Here is a 16,148-nt window from a genome sequence, read left to right as displayed (position 1 = left end):
ATTATGAACATTTTTTATTCAACAGTTTGAAGAGCAGCTAATGTTACAAAATCAAAGGTAGACAAATCAATGGTAAAGGTGAAGTTCCCAAAAACATCTGTTAATCATAACGTTAGAATCTGTATGTTCTAGGCATTTTTTTTTGTCTTTTTAGACTTTATTTTAGAGCAGTTTTAGATTCACAGTAAAACTGAGCAGAAGGTAGAGAGATTTTCTATATACTCCCCTGCTCCCACACATGCACAACCTGCCCACTATCAGAATTCCCCACTAGAGTGATATATTGCATTGACATATCATTGTCACCCGAAGTGAGCTTATATTAGGATTCACTCTTGGGGTTTTGACAAATGCGTAATGTCATTTATCCACCATTATAGTATCATACAGAGTGGTTTCATGGTACTTTAAAAACTACATTTAAAAATGATTCGAATTGCCTTACTGTTCTTAGGTGTTACTGCTGCTGCTCCTCCCCCCGTTTTTTTCCCTTCAAGGTTAGTTTGGCTTACATGTGACTTTAGAACCTTCTCATTTTACAGATGAACAAAAACTTTGTTCCAGAGAAGTGCAGTAACATGGTTTGGTGTGCCAGAGCTGGTACTGGAACCCAGGGGTTCATTCAGCAGATAGTTCCCGAGCACCTCCTGCACTGAGATTGGTCCTGGATTACAAAGATTAAAAGACAAGGCCCCTGCCCTCCAAGGAACTTGGGCTGGTGGGAGATTGAGTATTGAAAACAAGTTGTAATTCAGTGTGATAATCTCCCCAATGGAAAGCCATATAAAGCACAAGGATTACAGGAGTCTAGGTACCTCATTTGGCTTGGAAAGTCAGGAAAGAATTCACTGAAGAAGCAGTATTTGATCTGAGGAATACAAACTCAGAAAAAAATTAAAAAGGCAGGCCTTCCAGGCAGAGGGAAACGATTTTTTCAAGGGCTTAATATTAGGCTATTGTCAGTCCTTCCCTATTAAGCTATAAATTCAGTATAATTCCAAATAAAATCTTAGCAACATTTTTCATGGAACTTGATAAGATTATTCTCAAATGGGTAAAAAGTAGCCAACAATGAGAAAGAAAAACAATGGAGGCAGCAGGGAGATCTGCCCTGGCAAGGATAAAGGCATAATGATATGTTTGTTAAAGCTGTGTGGTATTTATGTAAAAAGAGACAAGAAGAGCAATGGAAACAATAAAAATTCCAAAAACAAAGCCCAGGAATTGTGTAAGGGAGCTGTGAATGACTAGGTGTAATTGCCAGTTCAGGACTCATTCAATACATTCCCCTGGCAATTATGTGTATAACTTTTTTTTTTTTTTTTTTTTTTTTTTTTTTTTTTTTGAGACAGAGTCTTGCTCTGTCACCCAGACTGGAGCACAGTGACATGATCTTGGCTCACTGCATTCTGTGCCTCCCAGGCTCACGCTCTTCTCCTGCCTCAGCCTCCTGAGTAGCTGGGACTACAGGTGCCTGCCACCATGCCTGGCTAATTTTTTGTATTTTTAGTAGAGATGGGGTTTCACCATGTTAACCAGGATGGTCTCGATCTCCTGACCTCGTGATCCACCTGCCTCGGCCTCCCAAAGTGCTGGGATTACAGGCGTGAGCCACCGCACCTGGCCATGTATAACTTTTTAAGTCTAGGGAAATGACTGCAATGGATATGAACTGAATTAATTATTTTCAAAGGAAGTGTTTGGTATGTGGTTATTTGTATGTACATAAAAATTGTACCTGAGCTCTGACATGTTCAACTGGAGATTTTGTGTCTCAAGGGTTTTTGTTTGTTTGGTTTTTATTTTACTACATAAAGAGTAGGAAAATGTGTGTTGATGTTGTAGAAAAATATACTGAAATAAGTATAGTTTGTATATATGTAGCCAAGTTACAGTGTGTTAAAATGTTTATGCTGACAGTAACATATGCTTAGAAGTAAAGAAGTAATCCTCTATTTGAAGACCTAAGGATGTGGGAAACCTGGCTGGGTTTGTGACTAGGATGATCTCCCTCCTCCTGGGAATACTTAAGCCTGGGTAGGATCCTCCTTCACAGTCCCCAGGCCACTCATCTTGAGGAGCAGCCAGTTGGGGCCACAGGGAAATAGGTAGAGGTGAGGGAGTCAAAGAAAATGGCTCCTTAAGGTTAGAAATGTGGAGGAAGGGTTTATAAATAAGAGAATAGAACAGGACAGACTATGCTTGGCCCTCGAATTTTTTAACAGTGGATATTAATTTGTCAAATATATTTATATAATATGTGTCTCTCCTGTTTTTCCGTTATTTCATTTGATTTGTGGTTTATTTTCTTGGTAGATATTGTACATAGAGATTTGAAACTGGAAAATATAATGGTTAAAAGCAGCCTTACTGATGATAACAATGAAATAAACTTAAACATAAAGGTAAGGTTAGCAATGGTGGTAAATATTTGCCTATAAACAGTTTGATAGCAAAGTGGCAAAGTACATCCTCTTTTTAGATGCATTTTGCTAGCTTTTGAGCAGCCAGAAAATAAGTGGTTTGTGTTAAAAAATAAAAATTTCACAAGAGGTTGTAACTGACAAGAATAATTTTGCAAGTTAAATGGAGTTATTGAATGTGTTTTTAAAGTACATATTCATTTGAATAATTCTAAGTCATTAGTTAATAGCAAGCAAACAGATACTCTGAATTCTAATTAATTTCAAAATTATGCCTGGTAATTTGATGTAAATGTGTTACAGATTTAGAGAAAAGCACACCTTGCCTATGCTTTTAATACTAAATTAATTCTAAAGTCTGTATTTCTTATTGAAAATTTTCCTGTGTATTAATATTTATGTCCTCAGTACAATTAATGTGCCAAGTGTTTATTCTTGAAGATTTTATTCAAATTAAGTGTTCCCTAATGTCAAATAAATGCTAGGATACATTATTTAGCACCATTATAGTGGCTGCTTTCAAAATGTATAAATGTGTTAATTTAGGAATAAAATGTTATCTGTGAGTAACTCACTCTGTTGCAGAAGCTAAGTCCTATGTAATAGAAATAGGTTTAACAGCATTGTTGGTTTACCCAAGTAAATGTTCTTGAACAGTTCCATTGTAAACTCTATGAAGGCAGGGATTGTGCATGTCTTATTCACTTAGTAACTGAAGTAGTGCCTGGAACATAGTATGTGTTCACTTAACATTTGGTGAATGAAGGAGTAGATGCTCTCCAAATAACTAAGTTGGATTGTGAAACCTTTTGTATATTTCGTGTGTCTGGATGGATTTTCCGTAGAGAAAGATAGGTATCATATGCTCCAAATGAGATATATATGAAAACTAATGGAGAAATTGATTCATCTATTGAGAAAAATAGTGATATCACATGTAAACAGGAGCATTTTCTTACTCCATAAGGCACTGGAAACTTTGCATTCATTGTCTCTGGACAAAGAGCCTATATTTGGTTACTTAATAAACGTGTCTGTTTTTCTGCTTTCAGTCTAAGGGTGTTCCAACTTGGGAGATAATTCCAAAGGCACATACTGAATATTTAATAACTGAATGTTTAATGACCAAGATTTAGAACTGAGCATAAGGCCTACAGTTGTAGCACTAGGCCACCAGTGTATTTGTAGTTAATACTTTGTTGTTGTGGTTTTCTTTCCTGTTAATATGCTTGTCGTAGTTTTTAATAGTGTAGTAATTGTTTTAATTAGTATACTCTAGAAACACAAAGGAAAAATAGTAAAGAAAAGATAGTGTTTACCAATTATAAATAATTATAAAAAAGGGGAGTTTCAGTGAGTGCTGATAGGGATAATTATTTGCATTTGTAACAGTGCTTTAAACTGGAATATAACTTGATTATCAGAAACATAGATAATATGTTAAAGCCAGAATGTATTTTACAATGAAAGAACTTTAAAAAACAAAACAAAACCTTTTTTATAGGAAAAAAGTTAAATGCTGCAAAATACAACTTCCCATGTTAGACTGGTAAATTTAATCAGACGGCAAGAACTGTTAAATCACGGTATTCTCTCAAGATTTGAGAATGCAAGCTTCTCTTTACCCAGTTTCTTCTCTATACAGAGAGGTGGGTGGGGAAGGAAAAGCAAAATTTTTATTAATCATTCAATTAAAGTCCTCCCACCCCCAAGAACCCCAGAATTCAATGCAAGTTCAATGTGAAGTCTTATCTTCAGAATGAGTGCGCTCTAGGACAGGAAAACAGGTGACTGTGCTTGAAATTTCTTCTCCTAGGTGACTGATTTTGGCTTAGCGGTGAAGAAGCAAAGTAGGAGTGAAGCCATGCTGCAGGCCACATGTGGGACTCCTATCTATATGGGTAAGTTAGTAGACTTAAAATGAATTTTTGTTTTGAGACAGGATCATGCTCTGTTGCCCAGGCTGGAGTGCAGTGGCATGATCTTGGCTCACTGCAACCTTGACCTGGGCTCAGGCCATCCTCCCACCTCAGCCTCTCAAGTAGCTAGGACCACAGGTGTATGCCACCACACCTGGCTAGTTATTATTTTTGTTTTTAAGAGAAAGTAGCCTCACTGTGTTGCCCAGGATGGTCTCAAACTCCTGGACTCACGCGATCCCTCCAGCCTCTGCTTTCCCAAGTGTTGGGATTACAGGTGTGAGACACTGCACCAGACTTGATTCTTTTATATGTAAAAAAGTAGAACAACCAGTATGAATTACAGCTTGAACAATTTTATTTTGCCATCATGATATAATGACCCATGATTTAGGCTACTTTTTCTTTTCTTGGGTCAAGCAATTTCACTTGTTTTAGTATTTTACTTATAGTTCCTATCTGTAAAAATTTTAAAACTTTTTGTTGTTTCTCTGGGCTCTTCTTAAAGTTGTTTATATCTCTTAGATAATCATACCTCAAACTTAATTATTACTTTTGTTAACTCATGTTAAAATCATGTACATGTTTTGCTTCTTTGCTTTTTTTTTTTTTTTTTTTTTGTTTCGAAACAGAGTCTTGCTCTGTTGCCCAGGCTGGAGTGTGGTGGTGCAGTTTGGGCTCACTGCAACCTCCACCTCCTGGGTTGAAGCAATTCTCGTGCCTCAGCCTCCAGAGTAGCTGGGATTACAGGCATCTGCCACCATGCCTGGCTAATTTTTGTATTTTTAGTAGAGACAGTTTTTGCCATGTTGGCAAGGCTGGTCTCAAACTCCTGACTTCAAGTGATTCGCCTGCCTTGGCCTCCCAGTGTTGAGATTACAGGCGTAAGCCACCATGCCCAGCCCTCTTTGCATTTTTTTATCCAGTTTAATCGCCATCAAACAGTTTTTCATGGAGTACTGATTAAATATATTTTGTAAAGAAAGCAGCAGTTTCCTGTTTTTCTAAATGTGAGTTTTAACAGCTTTATTGAAGTTTAATTTAAATACCATAAAATATATTTGTGCATCCTTTACAATGTAAGATATGTTTTTGTTTTACAATAAAAATACAGTGATTTTTCATACATCCACAGAGTTGTGCAACCATCACCACAATCCAGTTTCAAAACAAATCTACTCCAAAAAGTTCCCTCAGCCTGTTTATACTCAATCTTATTCCTATCCCAGCCCCAGATAGCCACTAATCACTCTATATTTGCCTTTTTGTCTCTGTAAATGTGCCTTTTTTTTTTTTTTTTTTTTTTTGGCCTTTTCTGGACATTTCATATAAATGGAATCATACAACATGTGGTCTTTTACATTTGACTTGCTTTCACTTGGCATATGTTTTTGAGGTACGTTCATGTTGTGGCATGTATCTGTAGTCTGCTCCTATATATTGCTGAATAGTTGTCCATTGCGTGGATATAACACAGTTTGTTTATCTGCTTAGCAGCTGACGCACATGTGGATTTTTACCAGTTTGTGGCTATTATGAATAATGCTGCTATGAACATTCATGTACAGGTCTTTGTGAGGATATGTGGTTTCATTTAGAAGTGTTTTTAGAATTAGCTACCTAAGAGTGAAATTGTTAGATCATATGTTAAGTTTATGTTTAACTTTTTATGAAATTGCCAAACTCTTTTACAAAATGACCATTACCTTCCCACCAGCAATTTGTGAGGGTTCCAGTTTCTCCATATCTTCGACAATTCTTGATATTACCTATTTTTAAATTATACCATTCTAGTCCCTAGGACTAGTATCTTAGGAAGTGGTATCTTGTTGTAGGAAGTGGTATCTTATTGTGATTTTTAATTTGAATTTTCCTAATGATTAATGACATTGAGCATCTTTCATGTGCTTACTAGTCATTCATATATCTTTTCTGGTGAAGTGTCTATTTTAATCTGTACCTATTGAGATAATCATATTTTTCTCTTTAAATTTATTAATGAAGTAATTACAGTAATAGATTTTAGAATGCTGAACCATCCTTGCGCATTTAAATTCAACCTCACATGGTTTAATATACTACAGTATTCAACTTTGTCACCACTTTTATTTAGGAACTTTGACTGTAGCTTTTCTTCTTTTGTGCTTCCTTTGTCTTTTCTGATGTTAGGGTTATGCTGACTTCATTTAAAAAATAATTTTTTAACTTCTTATATGATTATGAACTTTTTAAATTATTATACTTTAAGTTCTGGGATACATATGCAGAACGTGTAGGTTTGTTACATAGGTATACATGCGCCATGGTGGTTTGCTGCACCCATCAACCCATCATCTACATTAGGTATTTCTCCTAATGCTATCCCTCCTCTAGCCCCCAACCCCCACACAGTCCCCAGTGTGTGATGTGTCCATGTGTTCTCATTGCTCAGCTCCCACTTATGAGTGAGAACATGCAGTGTTTGGTTTTCTGTTGCTGTGTTCACTTTGCTGAGAATGATGGTTTTCAGCTTCATCCATGTCCCTGCAAAGGACATGAACTCATCCTTTTTTATGGCTGCATAGTATTCCATGGTGTATATGTGCCACATTTTCTTTATCCAGTCTGTCATTGATGGGCATTTGGGTTGGTTCCAAGTCTTTGCTATTGTGAACCGTGCCACAGTAAACATAAGTGTGCATATGTCTTTATAGCAGAATGATTTATAATCCTTTGGGTATATACCCAGTAATGGGATTGCTGGGTCAAATGATATTTCTGGTTCTAGATCCTTGAGGAATCGCCACACTGTCTTCCACAATGGTTGAACTAATTTACACTCCTGCCAACAGTGTAAAAGCATTTCTATTTCTCCACATCCTCTCCAGCATCTGTTGTTTCCTGACTTTTTAATGAACGCCATTCTTACTGGTATGAGATGGTATCTCATTATGGTTATGATTTGCATTTCTCTAATGACCAGTGATGATGAGCATTTTTTTTTTCACATGTTTGTTGGCTGCATAAATGTCTTCTTTTGAAAAGTGTCTGTTCATATCCTTTGCCCACTTTTTGATGGGGTTCTTCTTTTCTTGTAAATTTAAGTTCTTTGTAGATTCTGGATATTAGCCCTTTGTTAGATGGATAGATTGCAAAAATTTTCTCCCATTCTGTAGGTTGCCTGTTCACTCTAATGATAGTTTCTTTGTGCAGAAGCTCTTTAGTTTAATAGATCCCATTTGTCAAATTTGGCTTTTGTTGCCATTGCTTTTGGTGTTTTAGTAATGAAGTCTTTGCCCATGCCTATGTCCTGAATGGTGTTGCCTAGGTTTTCTTCCAGGGTTTTTATGGTTTTAGGTCTTACGTTTAAGTCTTTAATCCATCTTGAGTTAATTTTTGTGTAAGGTGTAAGGAAAGAGTCCATTTTCAGTTTTCTGCATATGGCTAGCTAGTTTTCCCAACACCATTTATTAAATAGGGAATCCTTTTCTCATTGTTTGTTTCTGTCAGGTTTGTCAAAGATCAGATGGTTGTAGATGTGTGGGGTTATTTCTGAGGCCTCTGTTCATTCCTTTGGTCTATATATCTGTTTTGGTACCAGTACCATGCTCTTTTGGTTACTGTAGCCTTGTAGTATAGTTTGAAGTCAGGTAGCATGATGCCTCCAGCTTTGCAGAACTGAAGGAGATAGGGACAGGAAAAACCCTTCATACAATCAATGAATCCAGGAGCTGGTTTTTTGAAAAGATTAACAAAATAGATAGGCTGCTAGCCAGACTAATAAAGAAAAAAGAGAGAAGAATCAAATAGACACAATAAAAAATGATAAAGGGGATATCAGCACTGATCCCACAGAAATACAAACTACCATCAGAGAATACTATAAATACCTCTACACAAATAAACTAGAAAATCTAGAAGAGATGGATAAATTTCTGGACACATACGCCCTCCCAAGACTAAACCAGGAAGACGTCGAATCCTTGAATAGACCAATAACAAATTCTGAAATTGAGGCAATAATTAATAGCCTACCAACCAAAAAAAGCCCAGGACCAGACAGATTCACAGCCGAATTCTACCAGAGGTACAAAGAGGAGCTGGTACCATTCCTTCTGAAACTATTCCAAACAATAGAAAAAGAGAGAATCCTCCCTAACTCATTTTATGAGGCCAGCATCATCCTGATACCAAAACCTGACAGAGACACACCAAAAAAAGAAAATTTCAGCCCAGTATCCCTGATGAACAGCGATGCGAAAATCCTCAATAAAATACTGGCAAAATGAATCCAGCAGTACATCAAAAAGCTTATCCACCACAATCAAGTCAGCTTCAACCCTGGGATGCAAGGCTGGTTCAACATACACAAATCAGTAAACGTAATCCATCACATAAATAGAAGCAATGACAAAAACCACATGATTATCTCAATAGATGCAGAAAAGGCCTTCAATAAAATTCAGCACCCCTTCATGCTAAAAACTCTCAATAAACTAGGTATTGATGGAACATATCTCAAAAGTGCTATTTGTGACACACCCACAGCCAATATCATACTGAATGGGCAAAGGCTGGAAGCATTCCCTTTGAAAACCTGCACAAGACAGGGATGCCCTCTCTCACGTGACACTCCTATTCAACATAGTATTGGAAGTTCTGGCCAGGGCAGTCAGGCAAGAGAAATAAATAAAGGGTATTCAAATAGGAAGAGAGGAAGTCAAATTGTCCCTGTTTGCAGATGACGTGATTGTATATTTAGAAAACCCCATCGTCTAAGCCCCACATCTCCTTAAGCTGATCAGCAACTTCAGCAAAGTCTCAAGATACAAAATCAGTGTGCAAAAATGACAAGCATTCCTATATACCAATAATAGACAATCAGGGAGCCAAATCATGAGTGAACTCCCATTCACAATTGCTACAAAGAGAATCAAATATCTAGGAATCCAACTTACAAGGGATGTAAAGGACCTTTTCAAGGAAAACTATAAACCACTGCTCAGTGAAATAAAAGAAGACACAAACAAATGGAAGAACATTCCATGCTCATGGATAGGAAGAATCAATATTGTGAAAATGGCCATACTGTCCAAAGTAATTTATAGATTCCATGCTATCCCCATCAAGCTACCATTGGCTTTCTTCACAGAATTAGAAAAAACTACTTTAAATTTCATATGGAACCATAAAATGAACCTTTTAGATACTAAAAATTATCTAATAACAGTTTGAAATTTCCTCCTAAATTTTTTGGTTCTGCTACTTTTGGGGGGATAAAGTTTCTATTATATTTTCAATTTATACTAAATTACCCAAGTTTTCTACATTTTCTTGAATCATTTTGATAATTTATGTTTTTCTAGAAAATTGTTTCTTTTATTGAGATTTTAAGTTTCACTGGCACAAATATGCATATTATGTTTACTTATAATTTTCATATTCTCTTGTGTACCTGCAGTTATATCCTCCTATAACGTCAATATGCACATATTATCAGCTTTTATCACAGTTTCTATATATGTAAATATAATAGGAATTATATCACTCATTTCTAAAAAATTTTTTGAGGACCTACTTCGTGTCAGACATTGTTCTAGGTATTAAAAATATAACAGTGAACAAAACATAAAAATGTTTTGCCTTCATAGAACTTAACATTCTTGTGGCACAAACATTAAACAAGATTTTTATAAATCTGATGTTTTAGAGCAAAGTGCTGAGTACAAAAAAAATAGGAAGGGTGATAGGAAGTGTTTAGATGACAATAATTTTTTTATCAGGTTGACATGATAAGTAAATGAGAAAATATATGTAAAGTGCTTAGCAGCGTCTAGCACTTAGGCCTGAATTTTAGCTCTTTGTAATAATACTAATAATTTTATCTAAATCAAATTTGTTAGTGGTTAGGACAGTTCGTAAATAATAAGTAGAGCTCCCAATGGGCTTTTCAAGAACCAGCTCATATCTAATTGTTATTTGGTTTGCTTTTTCATTAATTTCTGCTTTTACTTTTCTGAATTCCTTCTTTGTGCTTTATTTTGGTTTGTTTGTTTATTTTATTTTATTTTTTTGAGACAGGGCCTCCCTCTGTTGCTTAGGCTGGAGTGCAATGCTGCAGTCACGGCTTACTGCAGCCTCAGCCTCCTAGGTTCAAGCGTTCCTCCCACCTCAGCCTCCCCAGGAGCCAGGAGCACAGGCATGTGCCACCATTCCCAGATAACTTTTTTCTTTTTAATTTTTAGCAGAGACGAGGTCTCACTATGTTGCCCCAGCTGATCTCAAACTCCTGGATTCAAGCGATCCTCCTGCGTTGGCCTGCCAAAGTGCTGGGATTATAGACATGAGCCACTGTGGCTGGTGGTTTGTTTTTTATTATAACTTCCTAAGTTGAATACATACTTATTATCAGGCTTATTTTCTATGAAATTCATTGAAGACTGTATATTTTCCTCTGAGTACCTTGACTTTTTGTTTTTTGTCATACAGTGTTGTGTGATTCATCTCTTGATATACTATAATTTTAATTTTAGTCTTCTTTAATTGAAAAATTATTTAGAAGTGTTTTTAGAATTTTTACAGGTGGTTGAGATGTGTTTGAAACTCATGAGAATGCATGTTAGTTGTCCTAGCCTTTTGGTTTATCTGTCTAGTTTTCTTTATTGTGGTAGGTGATTGTGTCTTAAAGGTTTTCAACTTTTAGGAATTTTCTTTGTGACCAAACACATGATCAGCTTTTGCAAATGATGCATTGGATATTTTAAAAATATGTATGTATACCTGGTTTGTTGAGCATAAAAATTTCTCTGTGTGCTTATTAAATCAAATGTGATTTTTTTTGTGATTCAGATCTTCCATATTGTTGGTGTATCTTTGCTTGCCACTTCTGTTGATTGCTAACAGAGCCATTCACCAAGATAGGTCTTTGACACATTGTTTTTGTACTTTGAGTAGATTTTAAAAAATCAACTTTTTAGGAATATAATTTACTCGCAATAAGATGCACAAATTTTAGGTTTTGAATCACTACCCCATCATGTTCAAGTCATAGAACATTTCTGTCACCCCAGAAAGTTCCTTTGTGTCCCTTTCAGTCAATCCCCCACCCATAACCACTGATGATTTCTTTTGCCAGAGCTCAGTTTTGCATATCTAGAAGTTTATCTAAATTGAATCATACAGTACATACTCTTTTGTGTTTGTCTTCTTTTGTCGTACGCCATGATTTTGAGACTTATCCATGTTGTTGTATCAGTAGTTTATTCATTTTTATTACTGAAGAGTATACCTAATTCATTGCTTTTTTTGTCTGCTAGGTGCATAAAGTTTTGAAATTGTTTTATCTTATTTGGGAAAAGGCTACTTTAGATTCTGTTCATATCCCCCTGTTGGCAAAAGACATCTGGTCTGTAGTTACATGGGGAAAATATATTCAAGCACCCTGAGTTTTATGCCTCCTTATTAGTTGTCTACACTGATAACAAGTGAGAGAACAAGGGAGAAGACAGATGGTTTGTGGAGCTTTGCTGACTTCCTAAATGGCTTCTTGGCAGTTACTCTGGCTTCTGCATCCCTATGAGGGCTGGGATGATGGTGCAAATTGAAATGCCCCTGATAATTAAGATGACTCTGAAGGAGCCAGGAATTCCTGTCCCCTGCTGTGTGCTGCACCAGTGTGGAAATCCTTCATTGAATCCAGTCACAGAATTTGCCCTTGTCATACATGTGTGGCCATAGAGCAACTGGAACTTTAAAAATTCCATATTTAAAGATTTTAAGTAGAGTTAATGAATACAAATAGCAGCTTAAAGGAAAATATTAGTTAATTTTCAATTATTTGGAGACAGATTGCTCAGTGTTAGTCATCTGTACCTTCTTTCTTCTGTTTAATCTTTTGACCCCTTTTTGTTGCCTTTCATTTCTTTAACACTAGGCAGAGGAAAAAGGAGAAAATGAAATTCCATTTGTTTTAGTAGTTATCAAAGAGTGTGTGTGTGTGTGTGTGTGTGTGTGTGTGTGTATGTGTAGGTGGGAAAGATTGAAACTTTTCTAAAATAAAAACGCACCTTTTGCATAGGAGGCACTCTGCAGCTGTGTAACTTTAGGCAAATCACTTAATATATCGGAAACTTAGTTTCCTCACTGGCAAAGGGAGTCAAATGCTTACATACCTATCTCACAGAATTCTTAACATACTTTATACAAGTAACAACTTATGCAAAAGTACTTTATAAATTTTAAAGTTCTATTGAAATATGTACATGTATTTTATTTTTCTGCTTATAATTACTTTCTTTTTATTTTTTCTTAAAGATATCTGATTCCTAGCTGTAGAGGTACAATAGACATGTTCCTGCAATGTCATTTGTGACTTTTTAAAAAGGCAGCCAGCTGAGTGTAGTGTCTCATGCCAGTAATCCCAGCTATTCAGGAGGCTGAGATGGGAGGATCACTTAAGGCCAGGAGTTTGAGACCAGCCTGAGCAACACAGCAAGACCCCATCTCTAAAATAATTTTTAAAAAACAATTAGCCAGGCATGATGGTATGCACCTGTAGTTCTAGCTACTCAGGAGGCTGAGGCGGGAGGATACCTTGAACCTAATAGTTTGAGGCTGCCGTGAACTATGATCATGCCACTGCACTCCAGCCTGGACAATAGAGTGAGACCCTGTCTCAAAAAATGTATATATATATGTGCGTATATATACACACACATGCACACACACACACATTTAGTATAGTCTATGACTTGTGACTAGTTGGCTTTTTGATCCAGTTTTATAGGAGCTCTGTCTTTGTCTTGGCTTTCTTATTTGAAAATGCAGAAAATAGTTCATATTCTGTTATAGGAGTGATGCTATTATTATTTTACTAAAGTGATTTATAACCATGTACCTTAGTTTTTCTGTGAATCCAGATTTCCACATATTGGGCTTGCATTATGTTACATCTACTTAAGGCATATATTTAATTCTATTTTGTGGAAAGGGCTGGGATATTGTTGTCTTCTACTATAACTACACAATCTTTGCAAAATCATTTCTTAACAATTTAAAGAAATAAAGAGTAGTGCATTTAGTTATACAGTTTACACCATTGTTCCATTAGAAGCTAAATGATAGGAGTGAGGATACAGTGACATCAATTGTTAAGGCCTGTGCATTATTCATTTAACATCTGCTGTTGGTTTTCTTTTCCCTATGGGAGAATAAATTACAGCACATCAGCACATTTTTCATGCTTTGTGTTTAAGCATTTAAAAGACATTTATTGTATTATTAATATTATTTTATTTCTGCTTGCTTGGCAGCCCCTGAAGTTATCAATGCCCACGACTATAGCCAGCAGTGTGACATTTGGAGCATAGGTGTCATAATGTACATGTTGTAAGTAGCCTGCTAAATGTACACTTTAAGATGAGTGGATAGTTTCTAACAGTAGAGTGATATAGAATTTAAATTAAAACTAATATATATTTTTAAAAAGTGATTTAAAAACCAATTGGGAGATCATTCTAAAAGTTCTCTTATTAGTTGTCAGGTATACATCCCTTAGGTATTTTTTAATACTGTAAATTTATAACTTTCAGCTTTGGTTTTCATTGATCTATAAATGCAACAATATGATCTGAGCAAAATGAAAAATCTTAACACCTCCCGTATCCCTTGCTACAAACCAAAAGCTTCATGAAGTTCACTTATAGCTTATCAGGTGTAGGCAAGTACTGTGGCCTGGCACTGGTTCTGCCCATACAGGCAGAGCATAGGTGGGAGTGGGTACTAACTAGGCAGAGGGTCACTCAGGATCTAGGGGAGTATTCTACAGTTCCTAGTTCCCTTAATGCTGCTGTAGCCTTCAGTCATTCTTGTTCTTCCTTCTCTTTCATTCTCAAGATTCAGTCAAACTCCATGTCCTGCTCATTTTTCCTTTGAAATATCCTTACCTATTCTTTGATTTCTCTTCACCTGTATCTTTTCTCCTTATGATTCCTTTTCTAGACTATTGCAGGGTCTTTCTGACTGTTCTCCCTACTTCTGGTCACCCTCCCCGGTCTGTCCTTCATGTTGCTGCCAGGGGTGTCCTTTCAAATCACAAATCTGATCATACTGCTTCCCTGATTAAAAGCCTTTGATATATATATACATACATATATATATATTTGTATACAGATAAGTATCAGAGCATCCTGGCATGGCATGGCATGGCATGGCCTAGCAGGTCTTTCATGACCTGACTCCAGCATGCCTTTCCAGTTTGGGGCTAGATATGTATTCCTGTGCACCTACACTGTGCTGTGATGATTCCAGGTCACATTTCAATACTCAGACACACCCTGTGTCGCTTGCCTCTGGGGTGTGTATGGGTATGTGTGTATTCTTTTTCTTTATAAGCTTCTTTCCTGGGTGGACTCAGCTCAAACATTAAAGCCTTCTATTTCTCTACTCCTACTTTACCCTACCATAGCAGAGTTCCTACATTTATTATGTATATACTTTCTCATACTCCACAAAAGATTTTAAGGTAGCATGCAAAACAGTAATGTTGAAAGAAAAAATAATAAAATAGGAACATTTAACCAGGAAGGTTTGCACATGTGTAAATCCGATAGAATTCATTGTTCCCTTTTATGTAGTCTCATAAAGCTTTTAAAAACTATATTATAATATTATATATATAGTATCTGTTTTCCTTGTTCCAAATTCCATGGAGGACAGAGACCTTAGATTATTCATCTTTGCATTCCTGGTATGTGGTATAAGAGACATACATTCAGTGCTCAGTATGTTTGTTAAATTGAATTAAAGTGAATTTTCTAAGAGGTGTTCTGAAAAGTTAGTGACCATTGTTCTGCCTCTTGGTGAATGTGAACATTTTTATGTTGATGCAACATTAGTTTTATGGTCATATTGAAGATTTCACTATGCACTACCTCTTCCAGATCATTTCTAAATATTGACATCACAGTAGTTACATTTTCACAGGTCTGTGAAATGGAATACACAGGCAGTAGAAATTGGATGATGTGATTGTAGCTGTAACTCAGCTGGTCAACACACATCGTTGCTTAGATTACATAAAGTATAAAAGTATTCAAAAAGTTTTTGATCATTTTGTGCTGATTAAAATCATGGTGCAAAAATTCTGAGCCTTAATCTTTAATTAAAATATAGCTTTTAAATTAATCTTTATACTCTCAAGGCTTTATCGAAAGCATGAGTCAAACATCCTACATATAATCTAATATTATGCAATTCATATAGTGTTTGCTGCCTTCTTAGTTTGAACTTGGTGTTAAGGAAAGTGAATGTATTATATCTTAACTATCTTTCTCTTTCTTAGAAATATAATTTTAATTTTTCTGCTTCAGAGTGTGACTGCATATCATCATAATGACGTTGTCTTTTCTTTACAGTAGACTCTTACTTAGCTAATCAGTGCCTATTCATTAATCTGTCTGAGCCCAATGGTGTTATAATTTCCTTCACCAAGAGCACAAACATATTACCTTCTCCAGGGGGTTTATTTGCTTGTTTTTCAGTGACCTCTGATTCATTTCTATTTAATCAGATAGTGCTAACATACTTTCTCAAGGTGAAATTAGCATAAGTAAATATTCTTTGTAGTTACTGTCCTCTGCTGTTTTGATTTCTATGAATGCAACAAAATAGTAGGAAGACTTTAAGAGACATTTTTCATTTCTTGGATTCCCTTTTCTGGATGTGGAGGAAATTGCTATCATAAAATTTTGCTGATTAACCAACCGTTAGATACATTTTTATGTAAGTAAAATTGCAAAGAACAGAAAAAAAGTGAACTTTTTAAGAT

At 35.9% G+C, this 16,148-nt stretch overlaps 1 protein-coding gene across 6 annotated transcripts in view; it reads left to right on the top strand.

The window, feature by feature from the left end:
- Positions 1 to 16,148, top strand: part of STK33 (serine/threonine kinase 33) — a 248,774-nt gene that overhangs the window by 177,711 nt on the left and 54,915 nt on the right. For all 6 annotated transcript variants that reach the window (XM_003910255.5, XM_017948655.3, XM_017948657.3 and 3 more), the window contains 3 exons: positions 2,317 to 2,405; positions 4,240 to 4,324; positions 13,633 to 13,708. In XM_003910255.5, the coding sequence (XP_003910304.5) occupies positions 2,317 to 2,405; positions 4,240 to 4,324; positions 13,633 to 13,708 (250 nt within the window). The remainder of the gene's footprint in view (positions 1 to 2,316; positions 2,406 to 4,239; positions 4,325 to 13,632; positions 13,709 to 16,148) is intronic.

The sequence above is a fragment of the Papio anubis genome, chromosome 12, assembly GCF_008728515.1.
Source record: "Papio anubis isolate 15944 chromosome 12, Panubis1.0, whole genome shotgun sequence".
Taxonomy (NCBI): Eukaryota; Metazoa; Chordata; class Mammalia; order Primates; family Cercopithecidae; genus Papio; species Papio anubis.
The sequence above is the reverse complement of the archived record's forward strand: the minus strand, read 5'-3'. Positions and strand labels throughout refer to the sequence as shown.